We start from the raw sequence: 17,289 nt of genomic DNA on the forward strand, positions 1-17,289 counted from the left end.
ACACCTTGGTTTCTATGTGTGTGTGCTAGAGGCACAGGGGTCCCATAAGCACAGTTAGGTGGTGATAGAAGCCACATAGGATGATTGAGAGAATCTAGGAGCAGATTGAGGAGATGATTGTGGAGCTCAGACGTCACCAGTGATGTCAGTGATCATGTAAGAGGTGCCTACTTAAGGACCTCATCTTTCTTCATCCCAGAAGTAAGAAATCTGAGTTTGTGTTCACTCCATGCTTTCTTTTCAGTTTACCAACATGGTATCAGAGCCCTTTGATCCCCCTTGAGCCCATTTGTGCCACATCATCTTCTTCTTCTCCATTTTCCTCCTTCCCCAAATCTTTGAGAGCTTTGTTCTCTACCGACAAATGACCTTTGCCCAAACCCTCTGAGCTCCAAACTCCTCTTATATGGGCGAACTTCCAGCTGCAAGCTTTCTCTGAAATTTCGACTGTACGTGGAATGCCAACAGTCACACTGATCGACGAAAAATTGCGCAATTCCGCATGTGTACCTATCTATCTGCAAATTCCTCTCAGCCCGTGCTGGATGACACTGAGGGAAAGCTGCTGTTGAAATCTGAGCAACAATGGCTGCATATTCAAGGAGAAAATAGAGAAAAACCAGTCGACTTTGAGGAAGCTAGCTATGGCGACCTGACGCGGAATTGCGCCTCTCCTCCTCAGTGGATCTTCTCTGGTATAAGAGCTTTCTTTTGCTTCAGAAAGCCCCTTTTTCTTTGCTTTGGAGAGTAAGATACAAGCCCTCCAAGTTCAGGCCTCTGTTTTTGACACTTTTGACAAGGTTGTGAAAGTGATGCTACATTAGATGCTACTTTAGCATTTCTGAGGTTTTGAAGTTTTGAAAAGCATTAGTACAACTGTGGCTACAACTTTCTTGTAAGTTGCTATACCTGGATTTGATTGGAAAGCTTTCATTTAGCCACCTCTGTGAAGCATGTAAGTGAAAGCATCATTGATTGAAATTTGGTCACAAGTCTTTGCTACATTAAATGCTTATATTTTGAAGCTTTTCAGTTGATATTCTAGCCTTGTAAGAGAGAAGACACTGCCCAATTCTTGGGTTAGACCCTCTCATGGCTACCATATTGAATATAGATAACTTCAATGGGAAGGGCTTCCACACATGTCAGATGAAGGTCAAGTTTGCATTAATGAGGGAAAACCTCTGGGGACTTGTCAAACCGGCTTCAACTTCTTCTTCAATAGCCTCCAATGCTAGAGAATCCTCAGCTCCGACAGCAAGGGATCCCGCTAGAGAGGAAAAAGCATATGGCATCATTGCTCTTGCTTTAGGAGATGACTATATTCATCACATCTCTGACTTAGAGTCTCCTTCAAAAGCTTGGCAGAAGCTTGACATTATTTTTGGTGCTAGCTCTCACATCTCAAAATTATCACTTAAGATTGCTTTCTTTGAATTGAAGATGGTTAGTGGCACTCCTTTGGCTGCCCATGTCAATTACATGCGGAGTCTCATGACTCAACTTGCTTCTATCAACTCTCCTATCACTACAGATGATGCTATGGCAGTGTTGCTCAAGAGTATGCCTGAAGATTATGATCATGTTGTTACCACTTTGAAAAATCTTCCTAATCCTAATCTTGAAGGTCTTATCTCTGCTCTTCAAGAAGAAGAAAGGCACATGGAACTCCGGAGAGGCAATGACACAGCCTATGCCATAAAAATCCAGAAGGGCAAGTTTTCACCTTGCAATCATTGTGAGAAGACAAATCACCTCTCAAAAGATTGCTTCAAGATCAATCCATGCAAACACTGTGGCAAAAACAATCATCATGAAAAGTTTTGTAGAGCCAAAAAGGAAGCAACTTCAAAGACAGAAAATGCCAATCTACTTTCAGTTGATGTGCCTCCACAAGATGAGGCATCCTTTGAAGATTATGCTTTTTGAATCATCTCTATGTATGCTCCAGATCTCTCTTTTTGTTGAGTCAAGGTACTCAGCCTGGATAGTCCTCCAAAATGAATGAAATAAACTATTGTGTGTTTTGTAAACACCTCTGGTCACCATATGATGTAGGCCATGTGTATGTGTTTTTTGCTCCATGGTACCTCCTACAGACATTGTGTGCATGTACATGCAGGGGAGATAACCATTGGAAGGCCTTTTGTAATCCTTTTGTTTACCTTACACCCATGGGAACCCTTGCTAGCTTGAGATCCTAGCCATTGATAGATCCATGACCACCATGAGATGGCATGTGACACCTTGTGCTAGCTGTATCCTTGACATAGCCTGAGGCATTCCCTTGAGGGGGGGTTTTGTTGGGATATCTCAAGGTGTATGCCTCAGGCACACCTTGGTTTCTATGTGTGTGTGCTAGAGGCACAGTTAGGTGCCCATAAGCATAGTTAGGTGGTGATAGAAGCCACATAGGATGATTGAGAGAATCTAGGAGCAGATTGAGAAAATGATTGTGGAGCTCAGAGGTCATCAGTGATGTCAGTGATCATGTAAGAGGTGCCTACTTAAGGACCTCATCTTTCTTCATTCCAAAAGTAAGAAATCTGAGTTTGTGTTCACTCCATGCTTTCTTTTCAGTTTATCAACATGACTCTGAGAAATTCCCAGGGTCAGACCATAGGGTACCATTACAGTTCCATATGGTGCATGCCGAGGGTACTGTGTGCTGAGTCTGAATCTCATAGACCATGTCTCCCTATTTGGGGGGGGAGCCTGCTACTGTGTCTTGAGTACCTGGTGGGGCTCGGCGGCGGGGGCCAACTAGCAGGCAGCCATCTCGGACGACAGCCCACTTCCCCTCCTGACGGGCTGCATCTCACTACTGAAGTAGGATGCGCCGCTTCTCTACCTGCATAGGTGTGAGATCCTCATCCATGAAAATGGTAGGGTGGTCCCGCAGTGTAGCGCGCTGCCTGAGTGCTGCAAGTCGAGCCTGAGTGTCCCTGAATCGAATGATAAGTGGCTGTGGACGTGTGGGATCCTGTCCCGTGCGCCATGCATGCTCGATCCCATGCTCGACGAGGCCGAGGGTAGAGGTCACGAAAGCAATCGCGTCCACGAGGGGGGTTAAGTGAATCTGCTCGGGGGATACCTCGAACTCGGATGTTGAGAGCCTTACTGGCCCTCTGTTCCTGCTCGGCAATGGTGGCTGAAACTGCTGCTTTGGGTGCCCGTCTCGCAACATCTACCCATCTGGTAGTCTCCTCAATGGCGGTCTGGATGGTGGCGATCCGCTCCTCCACCTCTGGTGTGGTGCGCGGGACCGCTGTGACTATAGCGATGAGGGAGACCACCTCTTGACGGAGGTGAGCGATCTCCTGGCTCATGCTCTGGATAAGTTGGTCCTGTGCTACGGTACGATCCCGTAGCCGATGCAGCTCCATAAAGATGTAATCAAGCGTCTCAGGTGGGATCCGGGTGGATGCGAACTGGGACATGGCATATGGCTGGGGGGGCGTGGGGGATATGCTGGCTATATAGGGCACGGGAGTCGAGAAAGGCTGCTGAGTGAGAGGTAGAGGGGACATAAGAGTGGTGGAGAAAAAAGGGAGCTGTGTGGGGAGTGAGGAACTGTGACCCTCTCCTATGGGGGGCAGGCTGAGGGCGGTGGTAACGAGGGTAGTGGGTACACTGGTAGGGGAAGCAGTGATCGGAGTCAAGCTTATAGCTGCGGTAGAAAGAACTGCATTGGTGCCCATGGCACCTGATGTTTTCAGGACTGGCTGGCTATCAATTGCTAGTCCACTCCTGGAAATACGCTTTGTGAGGTCTCCCACAATTGGCTTCGGAGACTGTTTGGGTTTGCGTGCCATGGTGGGGGCTTGTTTAGGTGCACGAGAGGAAGAGAGGGAAGAGGGTGAGGGGAAGAGGAAGATAGAAAGAGATTGGGGAAGAGAGTGTAGGCAGCACATAGGAGGAAGGAGGTGGGAATAAATAGGATTCTATGTCACATCAAAAAGTACACAAATAGGGGTGGATGGAGATTTATATAGTCCCTCCACATTTCCCACCTAAGAGGCCTCTAAAGGTCCTCTAAATTGCCCCTTTTTTCCCCTTCATTACAGTCATCCATTCATATCCCACCTTGGTACACACTGTAGAGCCCTCATAAATTCCCCTATGTCATAACCCATGGCCTTAGGTCCAACACTAAAATATTTACCCCCCGAAACATCAGCCATTTCATTCCATCTCTAAAATAGCCCATTGTCTTTTGTTGCCTCCATAGCTCTATGTAGGAGTCTATTTGCATCCATCTTGACCATTATGTTAAGGTATTGAATGTGCTGACATATTGCTTCTCCTTCCATTAGTATCATCCCTACCTAGGCCAGCATGACGGAGTGCCAGCATGATGGGGTAACAGGTTTGTATATTTCCTCCCAACTCTCCTATTTGAAACCTTTTTTTAATTACCTCTACTTTTTTCCTAATATTCCCCAGAAAGCCACAGTGCCTGCGTTTGGCATGAATAGAGGATCACTGTCCACACCAACATTGTGTATGACAACTTCTCATCTCACAATTCCACAAGTGTCAATTTCTAGATTTATTTTGGAAGCAATACATGGCCTTCAAGACAACTCTAAGGTCTAACCCATGTTCCAATGATCATGATCTTTGTCTTCGCAATGTTCACCCACGTTCCCAAATTCTTACAAGACCGACTCAGTCTGTCCACGTGTCCTTGTAGGCAGCATTTATAATTTTGCAAAGAAGACTAGATCAATTGCAGGGCATAACCAGCAATTTGTACTACCTCTCCATTGTGGGTTCTCATCCATTCTTCTCATTCATCAAAAAATAGACCTACGAGAGTTGGTGAGAGCACACATCCCTATTTGACCCCTATATCAATGTCTGATGATTATCTTTTCCTATGAGTCTAATCCATCTATTAGCAACCTGGCCAGTTCAGCTAATATCCTCACACAACCTAAACATGGCTTCTCTGAATTCTTGAGGCACTTACAATTTCTCTATAATTTCCAATAGTTTCTTGCAGGGTCTTAGAAACATGGTGTGAGGGAGAGAGAGAGAGAGAGGCTAGGGAGTGAAGAAGTGATACTCAAATGAAGACATAATGAAGGCTTTCATTCATTCATCAAGTATGACATGATAAGTGAAGTACAAGCCATATATAGGCTACTCACTCACACATTAGCACCATGTGCATATGGGATAAGTCCCATAGTGACACGTGGCACTCACATGACTCACACACATGAACTAGTACTAGAACTCCTAGTACTACACACCAACGCATCACATCACCACACTCCTTGGCTATGATATCTCCAAAACACCCCTTCAAAGCAAAGAGTGTGAGACCCAGCACGCAAAGAGTAGATCGATCCCCCCTCCACCGCAATACTGCAAAGAGTCCCGTGTGATAGTGACTTCTCAGTTAGCTTGCGACCGGCAAGGGCAAACCATCGCTCGTCACCCCCCCTTACTCTGAACAGGGTGGTCAATACCATCAAACCAAAGTAAAAACAATACATTCATTTTTGGGAGACAACCCAAGGCAGAGTACCTCTTATTGAGTCCAAATACATTCAGTTTAGAGGGACAACTCAAGGCTGAGAACCCTTATTGACTCAACACAAACATGCATAGAGCTAAGCATCATCTACCTCCTTAGAGAGGAATAGAGTCTAGACCATGGAACATAGAAGATGAAGCTTCCTACTCAAGTCTAGTAGATGTAGCATAAATATTATTGAGCTTGTCCAAGTTCTCCTTAACTGTAGTGAGGTCAAGTTGATGAAGCAATTCGTTGACCAACCTCACACCAATAAGCGTGCCGGTGCTTTGTCATGTTGCTCATCCCTAGCTGAAAGTGGTGCTGATGAGTCTTCACTAGGAGGACGAGGCTCCATAGTGTCAAATTGAGGTAGCAAAGGCAGCAAGCTGAAATAGATAACCAGCCAATAAAGGAGCTTGAGAAATGCGTGAATAAATGTGTCCAGCTGCTGGTGGATGATCTCGGAGATGCCAAAATGTAAACCCTAATGGAAAAGCAGCAAGAATATGCCTCGAAATGAAGAACTGAATGAACCCAAATCAAAAACCAGCAAGTATATGCCCTGAAATGTAGAACCGAGTGCTGCAGTAGGTCTGGACTCTTCAAAACAGCTCACCAAAGCACTCTCAAGTGCAAAAACAGGCTATACATGTGGAAGGTGGCTCCCTAGAACAATTCAAAATGAAGTGGTGGGCCTCCACAATGCAAACCGGCTGTTGTAGAAGAGCTGGAGGCTAAGAGCAGCTTGAAGGTGATTGGAAATGCAGCTCCAAGGTGATTTAGGGTTTTGAAATGCTGGAGTAGATGAGGAAAACGCTCAAAATCGCCTCTGATGTAGACGGTTATGCTCCAACAGCACCAAAACAGCTCGAAATTGCAGTAACATCTCCAAAACAGGTCGAAAATTGGAGTACTAGAACTCCTAGTACTCCACACCAACACATCACATCACCACACACTCTTTGGCTATGATATCTCCAACACAGGTACAGCATCAAATGCTTTCTTGAAGTCCACAAAAGAGTAGTATAAAGCCTAGTTCTTACCTTTAGCTCCTGCTATTGCAGCTGGTATCAAATCTAGCTCTTCTTCCGCCCATTTGCTGATTTTTTCTCTAAGATGGTTCCATAGAGCTTGGCCATTAAGCTACTTATGATAGCTTTCCCCAATTCCTTCTTTGCTATGAGCGTTAGTATTTCTTTGGTTTCTCCCATTTCAACGTTTCTGCTTTAGTCAGGGCTTTTGCAGTTGCTAAATTCTTCCACCCTTCCAATGTCATCCTCCATGATGGTTTCATCTGTGGCCTTCATAGAGATTTTCTATCGCTCGTTCCCCTCCCCTTCTCTTTCCTAGAGTTCTTTAACAAACATTGGCATGTCCTCCCACTTCACTTCTCCTTTCTGAAATTTGCATGTAGCTTCTTCAAGAACTTGAAGGATTCCTCTTCACTGTTGACTATCAAAGCCTTAGAGTGAGAAATCCTAGAGTGAGTGTCCCTCAGTAGAATCTCAGTCGGAATGAGTCGAAGGTTTAGAGGCACATGTCATCTGTGGCAGTGACTGTGAGTGAATAGGAGTCTAAGGGGGAAGGTCCATATGACCTCACCTATGATGTCGAAGAGAAGGCCTCTCAGCCTATAAAATGAGGTTGTACTTCATTGCATCAGCTTGTGTACCCAATTGTCTACTCACTAACTCTCACTCCCACCATGTTTCCCAACAGGTATCAGAGCCTGGGTAGCTCTAAGCCTTTCCCTGCCTCCATTATCTGTCTACGCGCTGTCTCAAACTTGTCCATCTATTTCTCCAGTTGCGCTCAGCTCTTCTGATGCAGCCTGCCCCTTTCAGCCATGTCTACATGCAAGTTGATTATCAGCTCCATAGAGCCGCTGTTGTTCGTGAAGGAGGGGTCTAGCTAGCTGAGCTTTGTTGCAGCTGCATTCAACCTGCGTCACTGGCATTTCTGTGCATGAAATGGAGCCATCTTCAAGAAAATGGCAAAGCTAAAGCTTCGTGATCTCCTGATTTTGCCACCCGTGCACGGTTGAACAATGTGAATTTTTTTTTCTATGCTGCTACCACAAGTTGTCGCCTCCTTGAGCTCCCACAATATTCTAGTAGAGATGACGCCCAAATCTTGTACACTCCTCCGGTAGTCCTCAATAACAGCACGACGCTGCCATACAACCACTCACTGCCTTGAAAGCTCCTCCTGATGATGATAAGAAGGCTGTAGTTCTTAATAGTCTTGAAGACAATCCTAGCTATGCCGATATTCTTGGTGTTCTTCACTTTGACCGTGAGATGAACATGAAGAAATGGTTGCTGTATTGAGGGACAATGATCGTCGCCCACAACAGACCCACCATTCCAGAATTAGCAGCAATGTATACCAGACACAATGGCAGCACTAGTAAACACTTTGCTAGCAAAACGGCCAAGCATGCCTACTGTAAGAAACCTGGGCATATGGTCAGTCGATGCTTCAGACCACTTGAAAAGCTTGAAGAAGGCGAAGCAACTTCGTGGAGGTAAAGTCCGACACAAAAGCTGACAATCCACCAGACAATGCTGTCACTGTCATGGCAGATCTTTCCATTGGGGAAGATAGTCCTGATTTTTGGGCTTTTTAGTTTAACTTTGTTCTGTCAATAATGGGTTCTCTACCCTTGCATTAGCATAAAATGAATGTTTTTGGTATGTGTCAATAATAGCACTCTGCCTTGTAGTCCCCCTAAAATGATTTTATGTGTGCCTTGTCCTCTACAGGCTTCATGATATCGTCTATACCCTGCCTAGAGCAAGGGGGTTTTGCCTGCAGGGGGTGTTATGGTGGCCTTCACCCCCACTTGTGTTTGCAGGATGGACCAAAGTATAGGAGTGAAGAATAATTCTCTTATCAGGCCTGACATGAGAGTTCAGGTGTTGGCTCATTGAGGAGCAGTAGTAGGCAGATATCTTCAACCTGGTTGAGGTCGTATCTTCTTCACCCTTGCTTTGAAGGATATCGAAGCCTTAGTGTGAGAAATCCTAGAGTGAGTGTCCCTCACTAGAGTCTCAGTGGGAATGAGTCAAAGGTTTAGAGCCACATGTCGTGTGTGGCAGTGGTTGTGATTGTATAGAAGCCTGACGTGGAAGGTCCATATGACCTCACCTATGTCGAAGAGAAGGCCTCTCAGGCTATAAAATCAGGTTGTACTTGCATCTATTATTATCCTTAAATCCTACTTCATTGCCTCAGCTTGTGTGCCCACTTGTCTACTCACTCCCACCATGTTTCCCAACATTCACCTCCTTGTTGGGTCTCTTGAGTTGTATTACCTGCAAAAAATATGTCTCTTGACTTGTATTCCCTGCAAAGATAGCCATCGATATTCCATCACATTATTTGCTTGCTTTCTACTGTTGTAAGCTCAAAAAAAAATTGGCATGAGAATGATAGTGCTATATCTCTCAACCAAATACACACCCCATTCAAGACCACAAATCAGTCGTGGCAGGATCTGAGGTTTAGTACAGACTCAGATTGTGAGCTACATGTGTGATCAAAGTTGCCAATTTTCGAATACTTTGTTTAGAATGTGAGCATATCTTGAGGGATGTGAAAACCTTCAGGGCAATTCCTTCAACATGATGGCATAATACTATATTGCTGAGATGCGTACTCAGAATCATACTCATCCTGGAATCCTCCAGACATGAAAATTAAAAAGGCAAAGCTGAGAATCTCCATGATTATCCCTTTTTTTCCTTTTTTCCATGAAAAAGACTTCTATTAAGTAAGAACAAAAACCCGCGAGAGCAAGCTCAAAGCGGAATACATCATGAAATCATGAGGATAATAAAAAACCCCTCAGAGTGAGGTGGAAAGAAGCCAAGGCTGAGGCTGAAAGTGCCATCTCAACCCTGTAGTAGATTCAGAGAGTAGATTCAGAGAAGAAAGGAGAATCCTTCCATTCCCTGAAGAAAGAAGCCCTCCTACATACAAAGGACCTTATTTATAGTTATTTCAGGAACTTCGTGTGTACGAGCAGCCAATGGTGAGACAGACCTACTCAGTGACGTGCAATCCTTTCGGACTAAGGCCAAGCCCTTTTGCAAATTGCATATAACTTGTATCCCTGCTCACATGTATGCAGGAGAAACAGACGATAAGAGATGCAGAATATAACTATTTGAAAAAATTGCTATACCGTACCATCCTGTAAGGTACAGAAAACTTTGTCTGTTAGGGCATATTGCATCTTCATCATGTCAAGAATAGTTTGTACACTTCCTTTGCCAATAGAGCTGTGCAAAACGCTCGGATTTAAAGATCAGTGAAACACTTATTTATTTTTTTAAGCCTAGTATTTCAACACAAAAACCACTACCTCTTTTTGGACATCTCAAATCTGGAAAGTATAGGTACTTTTGATGCATTTTTGTAAACAGACTCAGCCTTGTTATAGCAAGGCCAAGGATGCTGAGGAAATCCCAGGAGCAGGAGCCAGCCATGTGCTGACAACATAACAGTAGGTTGAAACTGGCTAGTATAGGCAGACCCCCTTTGACAGCCTTGGCCTCACCGACAAGTTACGCTATACAATTAGTTGGATGGGAAATTTTTGCTAGCTTGAGAACAGATGACACCAGTGTCTGATATGCTAAAACAGTCCATTATCTTCCACCGCCCTTCTACAGAGCTGAATCCATTCAATGGGTGAACAGAGTCTCTCTCAGGAAGGTTCACATCTATTCTTCAATTAATTCACTTGGATGCTAGCTGGGAATACTTTTCATTCAGAAAAACTATCCTCCTTCCTCTCGAACATCAAAATAAGTAAAGGTCATCCTCCATATATGAGGTTACAAACAGCCTTTTGCTCCTCTATATTACCGTGAGAAGGTATAACTATAATGTATATCCATTTATCTACTATCATTCACAAATGCTGCCTTGTCTGCACACATCAACTACAGGGGGATCCGTTCATAAGGAAGCAACATGTGAAGTTGATCTGCCAGACAAGAGGTTGCAAGAGTTGGGACTCTAGTGAAACCCTTACCTTATTATGAGACCTGTCTATCGCAATAACCTCTCCTTTATCTTCCATTAAAATTGCAATTGCTGTACTTTTCCCCCCAGGGGCGGCACACATATCAAGAATACGCTCTCCTGGCTTTGGATCTGAGGGACAACCAAACCAAACATGGATATATATTAACAATTCTTGCCTACTATTCCATTGTGTTGGCATTAGGTCAAAAGTTAGTACACATGCTTTACCTCATATTGGCATGCTATCAATAAAGCTAGCAATTACTTTCAGTGTCCTCGTTCAATAAAAGAGGATTTCAGGTTGTCTTTGAAGATGACAAGTGTGCAGTCCGAGATAGGGACGATGATTATGCCTTGAGACTATCTGGCACCCTGTTTCGTGGTCTTTTTCAGCTTGATATTTTTTAGAAAAGATCAGATGATGCACTTGCAGTTTCTACTCCCACTACTGCTATGCAGATGCGGAGATACGGCATGCTAGATATGGGCATATGAGTTATGGCAGCTTGATGACCCTTCAAAAACATTCTATGGTCGATGCTTTGCCTCCTTTGGAGTCACCTCCTCCTCATGCCTGTGAAGGGTGCATACTTGGGAAGATGCACAGGTTTCCCTTCAAGAAAGATGGTGCAGTACGAGCTGTTCGAAAATTGCAGCTCACTCATAGTGATGTCTGTGGTCCCATGAGGGCTCGTGTATTGGGTGGTTATCTCTATTATGTCATTTATTGATGACTACTCAAATTACACTTGGGCCTATGGTTTAAAGAAAAAATCAGATGTGTTTAAGCATTTTCGACACTTTGTGGCAAAGGTTGAGAATGAAATAGGCCTCACAGTTCAGATTCTACGCACAGATAGAGGGGAGGAGTATACGTCTCATGAATTTGAGGCTTATTTGCAAGAGAAAGGCATCACACATCAACTTAAAACGAGACTTACCCCTTAGCAAAATAGCAAAGCTGAGCGGAAGAATCAAACTCTTATGGAGATGGATAGATGCATGCTCACAAGCAAAAAGTTGCATTACAGGTTTTGGCTTGAGGGTCTCATGTGTGCCAACTATGTTTTGAATCGGGCTCCCACTAAGGCTTTGAAAACTAAGTCTCCTTATGAAGTTTGGTATCGGAGAAAGCCTTGAGTGGAACATTTTCGTGTCTTTGGATGTGTTGCATATGCCCATGTGTCTGTTGGGTTTTGACATAAGCTGTCAGACAGGGCAATTAAACGCATATTTGTTGGGTATAGTGCAGAGAGCAAAGGTTATCGCCTCTACAATCCTGCTTCACGCAAGATTTTTGTCAGCAAAGATGTAATCTTTTCTGAATTTCAGCACATGCACAAGCTGAATTTAATGTGCCCGCTTCTTCTACATCAGATGATGTTTTTGAGGGATTAATACCCATTGCTTTGGGTTCCTCTTCTGATATCCCGCTGACAATCAGAATTTACAACAAGCTCCTCATGTTCCACATGCCTCGATCAGCTACAGGCTGATATAGTTCCTCCACAGGCAATGGAAGATGCTAGATTATAGAAATACACGCAGCCAAATCGGTTCCCAATTGGATGCTCCAAACTCTCAGGGAGAGTAAGCTTGATGCTCCTTTGCCTGGCAGAACTCGTAGTGCAGCAAGGCACGAAGGGGGGGCTCTTTCCGTTGAATAAGCTTATGCGGGTACTCTTCTTAATGAGAAAGAGCCTAATACTTTTGAAGAAGCTAAGGACAATGTGCATTGGATGAATGTCATGCAAGATGAGTTGCAGTCCATTGAGAAAAATCAGACCTGGAATCTTGTGGATTTGCCACCACGAAAGAATGCCATAGGTACCAAATGGGTTTTCAAAGTAAAAAGAAAGTCAAATGGGTCCATTGACAGGTACAAAGCACGGCTGGTTGCAAAAGGCTATGCTCAGAAGAAGGGCATTGATTATGAGGAGACATTTGCTCCTACTTACAGGATGACCACTATCACATTAGTTATTGCTATGTCTGCACATTTTGATTGGAATGTTTATCAATTGGACATAAAAACAGCTTTTCTTAATGGAGACTTGTTGGAAGAGGTTTATGTCAAACAACCTCCTGGCTTTGAAATTTCGGGTAATGCACATTAAGTTTGCAAGCTGAATAAAGCTTTGTATGGGCTGAAACAAGCCCCACGTGCATGGTACTCCAAGATTGATGCCTTTCTGACCAGCAAGGGGCTTCATAACAGTCCAACTGAAAGTACCCTCTACATCAAGAAGGATTGGGGGTATCTTTTGGTCATCATTCTTTATGCAGATGACATGCTACTCACAGGGTCACATGAAGAAAAATTTGCAAATTTCAAAGCTGAATTGAAAGCTACATTTGACATGTCAGATTTGGGCATGTTACAATTTTATTTGGGGATCAAGTTTATACAAGAGAGACGTGGCATTATTATGTCTCAATCCAAGTATGTGCAAAAGCTTTTGGATCAATTCAACATGCAAGATTGCAAGCCTACAACCACTCCCATTGAGCTAGGGCTGAACCTTACTATGTATGATGCAGGTGAATCAGTAGATGCCACACTCTACAGCTAGGCTGTTGGATGCCTCATTTACTCGTGCAGTACACAGCCCGATATTCAGTTTGTTGTATCTCAGGTAAGCAGGTATTTGCACAGCCCAAAGACAACACATTGGCAAGTTGTAAAACGCATCTTCCGTTACTTGCAAGGCACAAAGTCTTAATGGCTTGATGTTTCCCAAGGGGGGTGACTTGCATGCATGCTTACAGTGACTCATATTGGGCTGGAGATTATGACACTAGGCAGTCCACAATTGGTAATTGTTTCTTTTTGGGACATGCTTGCATTTCTTGGCTAAGTAAGAAACAATCTACTGTGGCTACTTCCTCATGTGAGGCTGAGTACAATGCAGCTTTCACAGCAATAGTTGAGTGTGTGTGGCTATGCCGCTTATTTGCTGATCTTCACCTATCATTGGAGGGTCCTTCTCCAATTCTTACTGATAGTTAGAGTGCTATAGCAGTTGCAAAGAAACACATGAGGTTCATTATCACTATGTCAGAGAGAAGTTGCATGCAGGGGGAGATCATTATGATCTATGTTTCCACACATGACAATGTTGCAGACATCTTCACCAAAGCACTTTCACCTGAGGCATTTCGCAATGCCCTGAACTTATCTCCTTTTGGTGATTGATCTTTTCCTTGTACATCATCACATTGGCACTACAGGGGGATGTTGGAATTATCACCATAAGTCATGGTGGCAGTGACCAATGTATAGTCAATAAGTGAGTTAGGGGCGTTTAAACCTCATTAGAGGTTTTTCCCTTAACCATAGTTAGGATCCCTAACTACAGTTAGTGGATAGGTTTAGGTTTTGTCACTTTGACAAAACCTTCACCTCTTGTATGTTTTCCTATCTCTTCTATTCTACGTTTGTGGCTTGCTCTCCATCTCTCATTTTGTTTACACCCTTTATTCTCCTCACTTATCATGAGGCAAACCAGGTCACTTGTCAGACATTAATAAACCCCACTTTACATTGACACAGCATTCTAGGTTATCACATATCTCTACCACATCAAGGATTATGGCTCCTCCACTGTAAGGCAACGCAAGCTATCATGATTAGCCCTTTCCTCATCCATGGCATTGGCAACCGCAGGTGACCAGAGATGTTGGTATGCATATACATGCAAGTGGTTTGAGAGAATGGGGCTCAACATAGATAGATTACCTCCTTCCAGTAAAGCATCCAGACCCCATCCGTCCCGCTCACATACCACAAGGTGAACTTGATCATCCGAGAGGATCTCTTACAATAACATACGTTTAGGACCTTATTCTCACCTCGCAAGCTCCATGTGAAGCTCAGTTTTTATATAGACCCTTGCTTGTGGATTTCAACAGAGGGCTTCATTTATCCACCAAAGTACACACAGATCCACCTCCCCCACTCCTTGAGAATATCTATCAGACAGTTATGCGTCTCATCACACCATCTTCGCATTGAGAGAAGGCAGACGAAGGGCATACCCAGAGAGGGTCACATCTGCACCCTGTGCGATCATTAGCAGATCGAGTCGAAGGAGCATTTCGCTCTCAGATGCCCTAAGCACTATGATATTAGAGGTCGTTATTACTATCTCTTCAACGATGGTTTGGGGCCGCTATTCAGCTTCTTGTCCTACCCAAATCAGAGATGCCTGGCGGCTTTCAACCATGAGGCCGTCCGACACAGGGAGCATTTGCTCAGGACACATAGGCGAGATCAGAGAATACAGCTAGATTGCACTCAGAGCGTGAGCACTGAGTTTTTCCAACCAAACAGCACCAACCAGCAAGGCTCGAGGAGAGAGAGGCTCTGAGGACCAGAGCGAGAGACACACCAGACTCGCCTCTACGGGTCGAGGCACAAATTAGACTAGGGGATCTTCCCTCCATGATTAGCAGATCAGAGACACAGCCGACAAGAGTGACGATGGCACTTGTTTGTCGCGGGGCCATAGGTAGGAGACCACAACAGACCACACACAACAACATCACAATTTTTATGCCGCCACAGCAGCCTCGCACATCACTGACCTCCTCTTAAACTTGACATCTCCACCAACTTCCAGATGATCACCATGGTGCCACTAGCCCCCATTCTCTCCATTAGCTCAGAGAGTTCTCACTTATGTATTGACATCATTAAGTTCTTTTGCATTTGTCATGGGTGTTGGTACCCACTTAGAGGCTCCATCCCTTGAGATAGATATGTTGTCCGCAGCCATAGTCGCATGAAAACCCATTTTGTCTTGTCGAAACCTCGAAATGACGTAACAAACGAAACGTTACTAAACAGGACAAAACGCTCTCCACAAAACTTTTGTTTAGCCCAGATCAAAATACACATTTTTGCCCCATTTTTTCTAGAATCCATATGCTTTAAAGTTTTGACTCCATAAATAGTAAATGGTCTAAAGTTGAAACTTGAGAAAGGAAATTGAAAGCTTGAATTTGCAGAATGCGTTTGTGTTTTGAATTTCCTTTTTAGATGTGTTGATTTGTATTTCTTTTTATTCACTCTAAACTTGAATACAACCATATCTTTGTTTGCCCTAAGCTTGTATTTCTCTTTGTTTAAACTCTAAACTTGAATATAAACATATCTTCCCTAATCCTTGTAAATATTCAGTATCATTTCAACACCTATCCGAACTTGAGAAAAGAGATTGAAAGCTTGAATTTAAAAACATTTGACAAATGTGTCCGTGTTTTGAAGTTCCTTTTTAGGTGACTTGACTGATATTTATCTTTGTTCACTCTAAACTTGAATATAACATACCTTATTCACCCCTATACTTGTTTATATTAAGTATCAATTCGAAACCTATCCATTTCGACCAAAGAGATGAAACGAACCGTGTTGAAACAATGAAATGACGAAACAGACAAAATGTTTCTTGTGACTATGTCCGCAGTCCCTCGTGGCCCTGGGCTTCTCGGCTGTGGAGGCACGCACAATGCAATTTGCACATTCTGTGCAGTGAATAAGATGGACGTAGTGGGCCTGGTTAGAGAAGACATATTGGGTAGTGCCTAGATCGGCAGGATGTCATATGACAAGATTGCATAGTTGTGTCAGACATACGACTCCTGAGAGTGAAGATAATTTCCACCCAAATGGAAGCGAGAGTGTCAACCTCCGTGCATAAATGGCCCCCAAGGACAAAAAAACATCGCGAACACCATATCCACCATAGGGTAATGCTGGAAATCACCTCCCAGGCTGACCCTGCAGCTGAAGCAAGCAGGGAATCCTGAGCTGGTACAGGTACCAAAAGCAAATCCTACGGCTCCATGATGCTGGCCTCTGTGGGACCCCATCTCTGGGGACGCTGCATGAAGAAACCGTGGTCTCCTGGCCTGACTCAAAGAGAGTAAAGGCTCCAGATCCTCTCCCCCAAAGGGCAACGCCCGATATCATCAGAAAGGACTCGGATGTAACATGTGAGAACAACCTGTAGATACCTGTCCAGACCACTCTAGAGCTAGGGCAGCTCCATAAACAATGCTTGCTAGATTCCTCTGCAAGCTGACAATGCATACACAAGAGGGTCTACCCATCTGCTAAAGCCAAGTACCCACAGGTATGCCCCTATGTATAGTGAGCCAAAGAAAGTAGGAGACTTTCCTGGCTCTACTGATGCCCCAAAAGTGAGTCAATGCTGGGAGGCAAATGATAGGTGATGAGAGTCTCTCTGCTGAAGCCTGTAACCTGCCCTCGTCGAATACTGGAAAAAGGAAAGAGGACAATCGCCTGCCACCGGAGCAGGCCATGCCCACTCACCTGGGTCCCAGTCGAGCTCCGCAAGAGGTCGAACCTAAAAAATCCAAAGTCTCCATCTAGTATCCTCTGCAATGGTCAACCTGGAAGGATCTGTGGCCCATTCCTTACCCAGGCAACCAATGACCCTGACTCTCTGCCAAAGGAGCTCCTGTCGATCTAGGGGCTGAGTGGGATACAATCTGTGCGAGGAGTCCGTCTCAAAATAAATAAACGGTGCCGGTCCTAAACGAACTCCAATGCATAGCCCAGCCTCACTAAAACAACCTGACCAAGTAGAGATGGGGTGAACATAGGCTGGATCTGTAAGTATATCCCTCCACTGCTGAGGAATAGCTCTCATGAAAAGTAATCTGGTGGCAGCAATCTGTCCAAGTGGCCCGTT

At 44.3% G+C, this 17,289-nt stretch overlaps 1 protein-coding gene across 2 annotated transcripts in view; it reads right to left on the bottom strand.

The window, feature by feature from the left end:
* LOC147882212 (NOL1/NOP2/sun family protein) overlaps positions 1-17,289 on the bottom strand; it is a 149,081-nt gene that overhangs the window by 69,310 nt on the left and 62,482 nt on the right. For both annotated transcript variants that reach the window (XM_087401993.1, XM_087401992.1), the window contains exon 7: positions 10,578-10,699. In XM_087401993.1, the coding sequence (XP_087258119.1) occupies positions 10,578-10,699 (122 nt within the window). The remainder of the gene's footprint in view (positions 1-10,577; positions 10,700-17,289) is intronic.

This window comes from Dipteris shenzhenensis, chromosome 30 (genome assembly GCF_047967505.1).
Source record: "Dipteris shenzhenensis isolate YYH24624 ecotype China chromosome 30, Dip_SZ_1.0, whole genome shotgun sequence".
In the NCBI taxonomy this organism is placed as follows: domain Eukaryota; kingdom Viridiplantae; phylum Streptophyta; class Polypodiopsida; order Gleicheniales; family Dipteridaceae; genus Dipteris; species Dipteris shenzhenensis.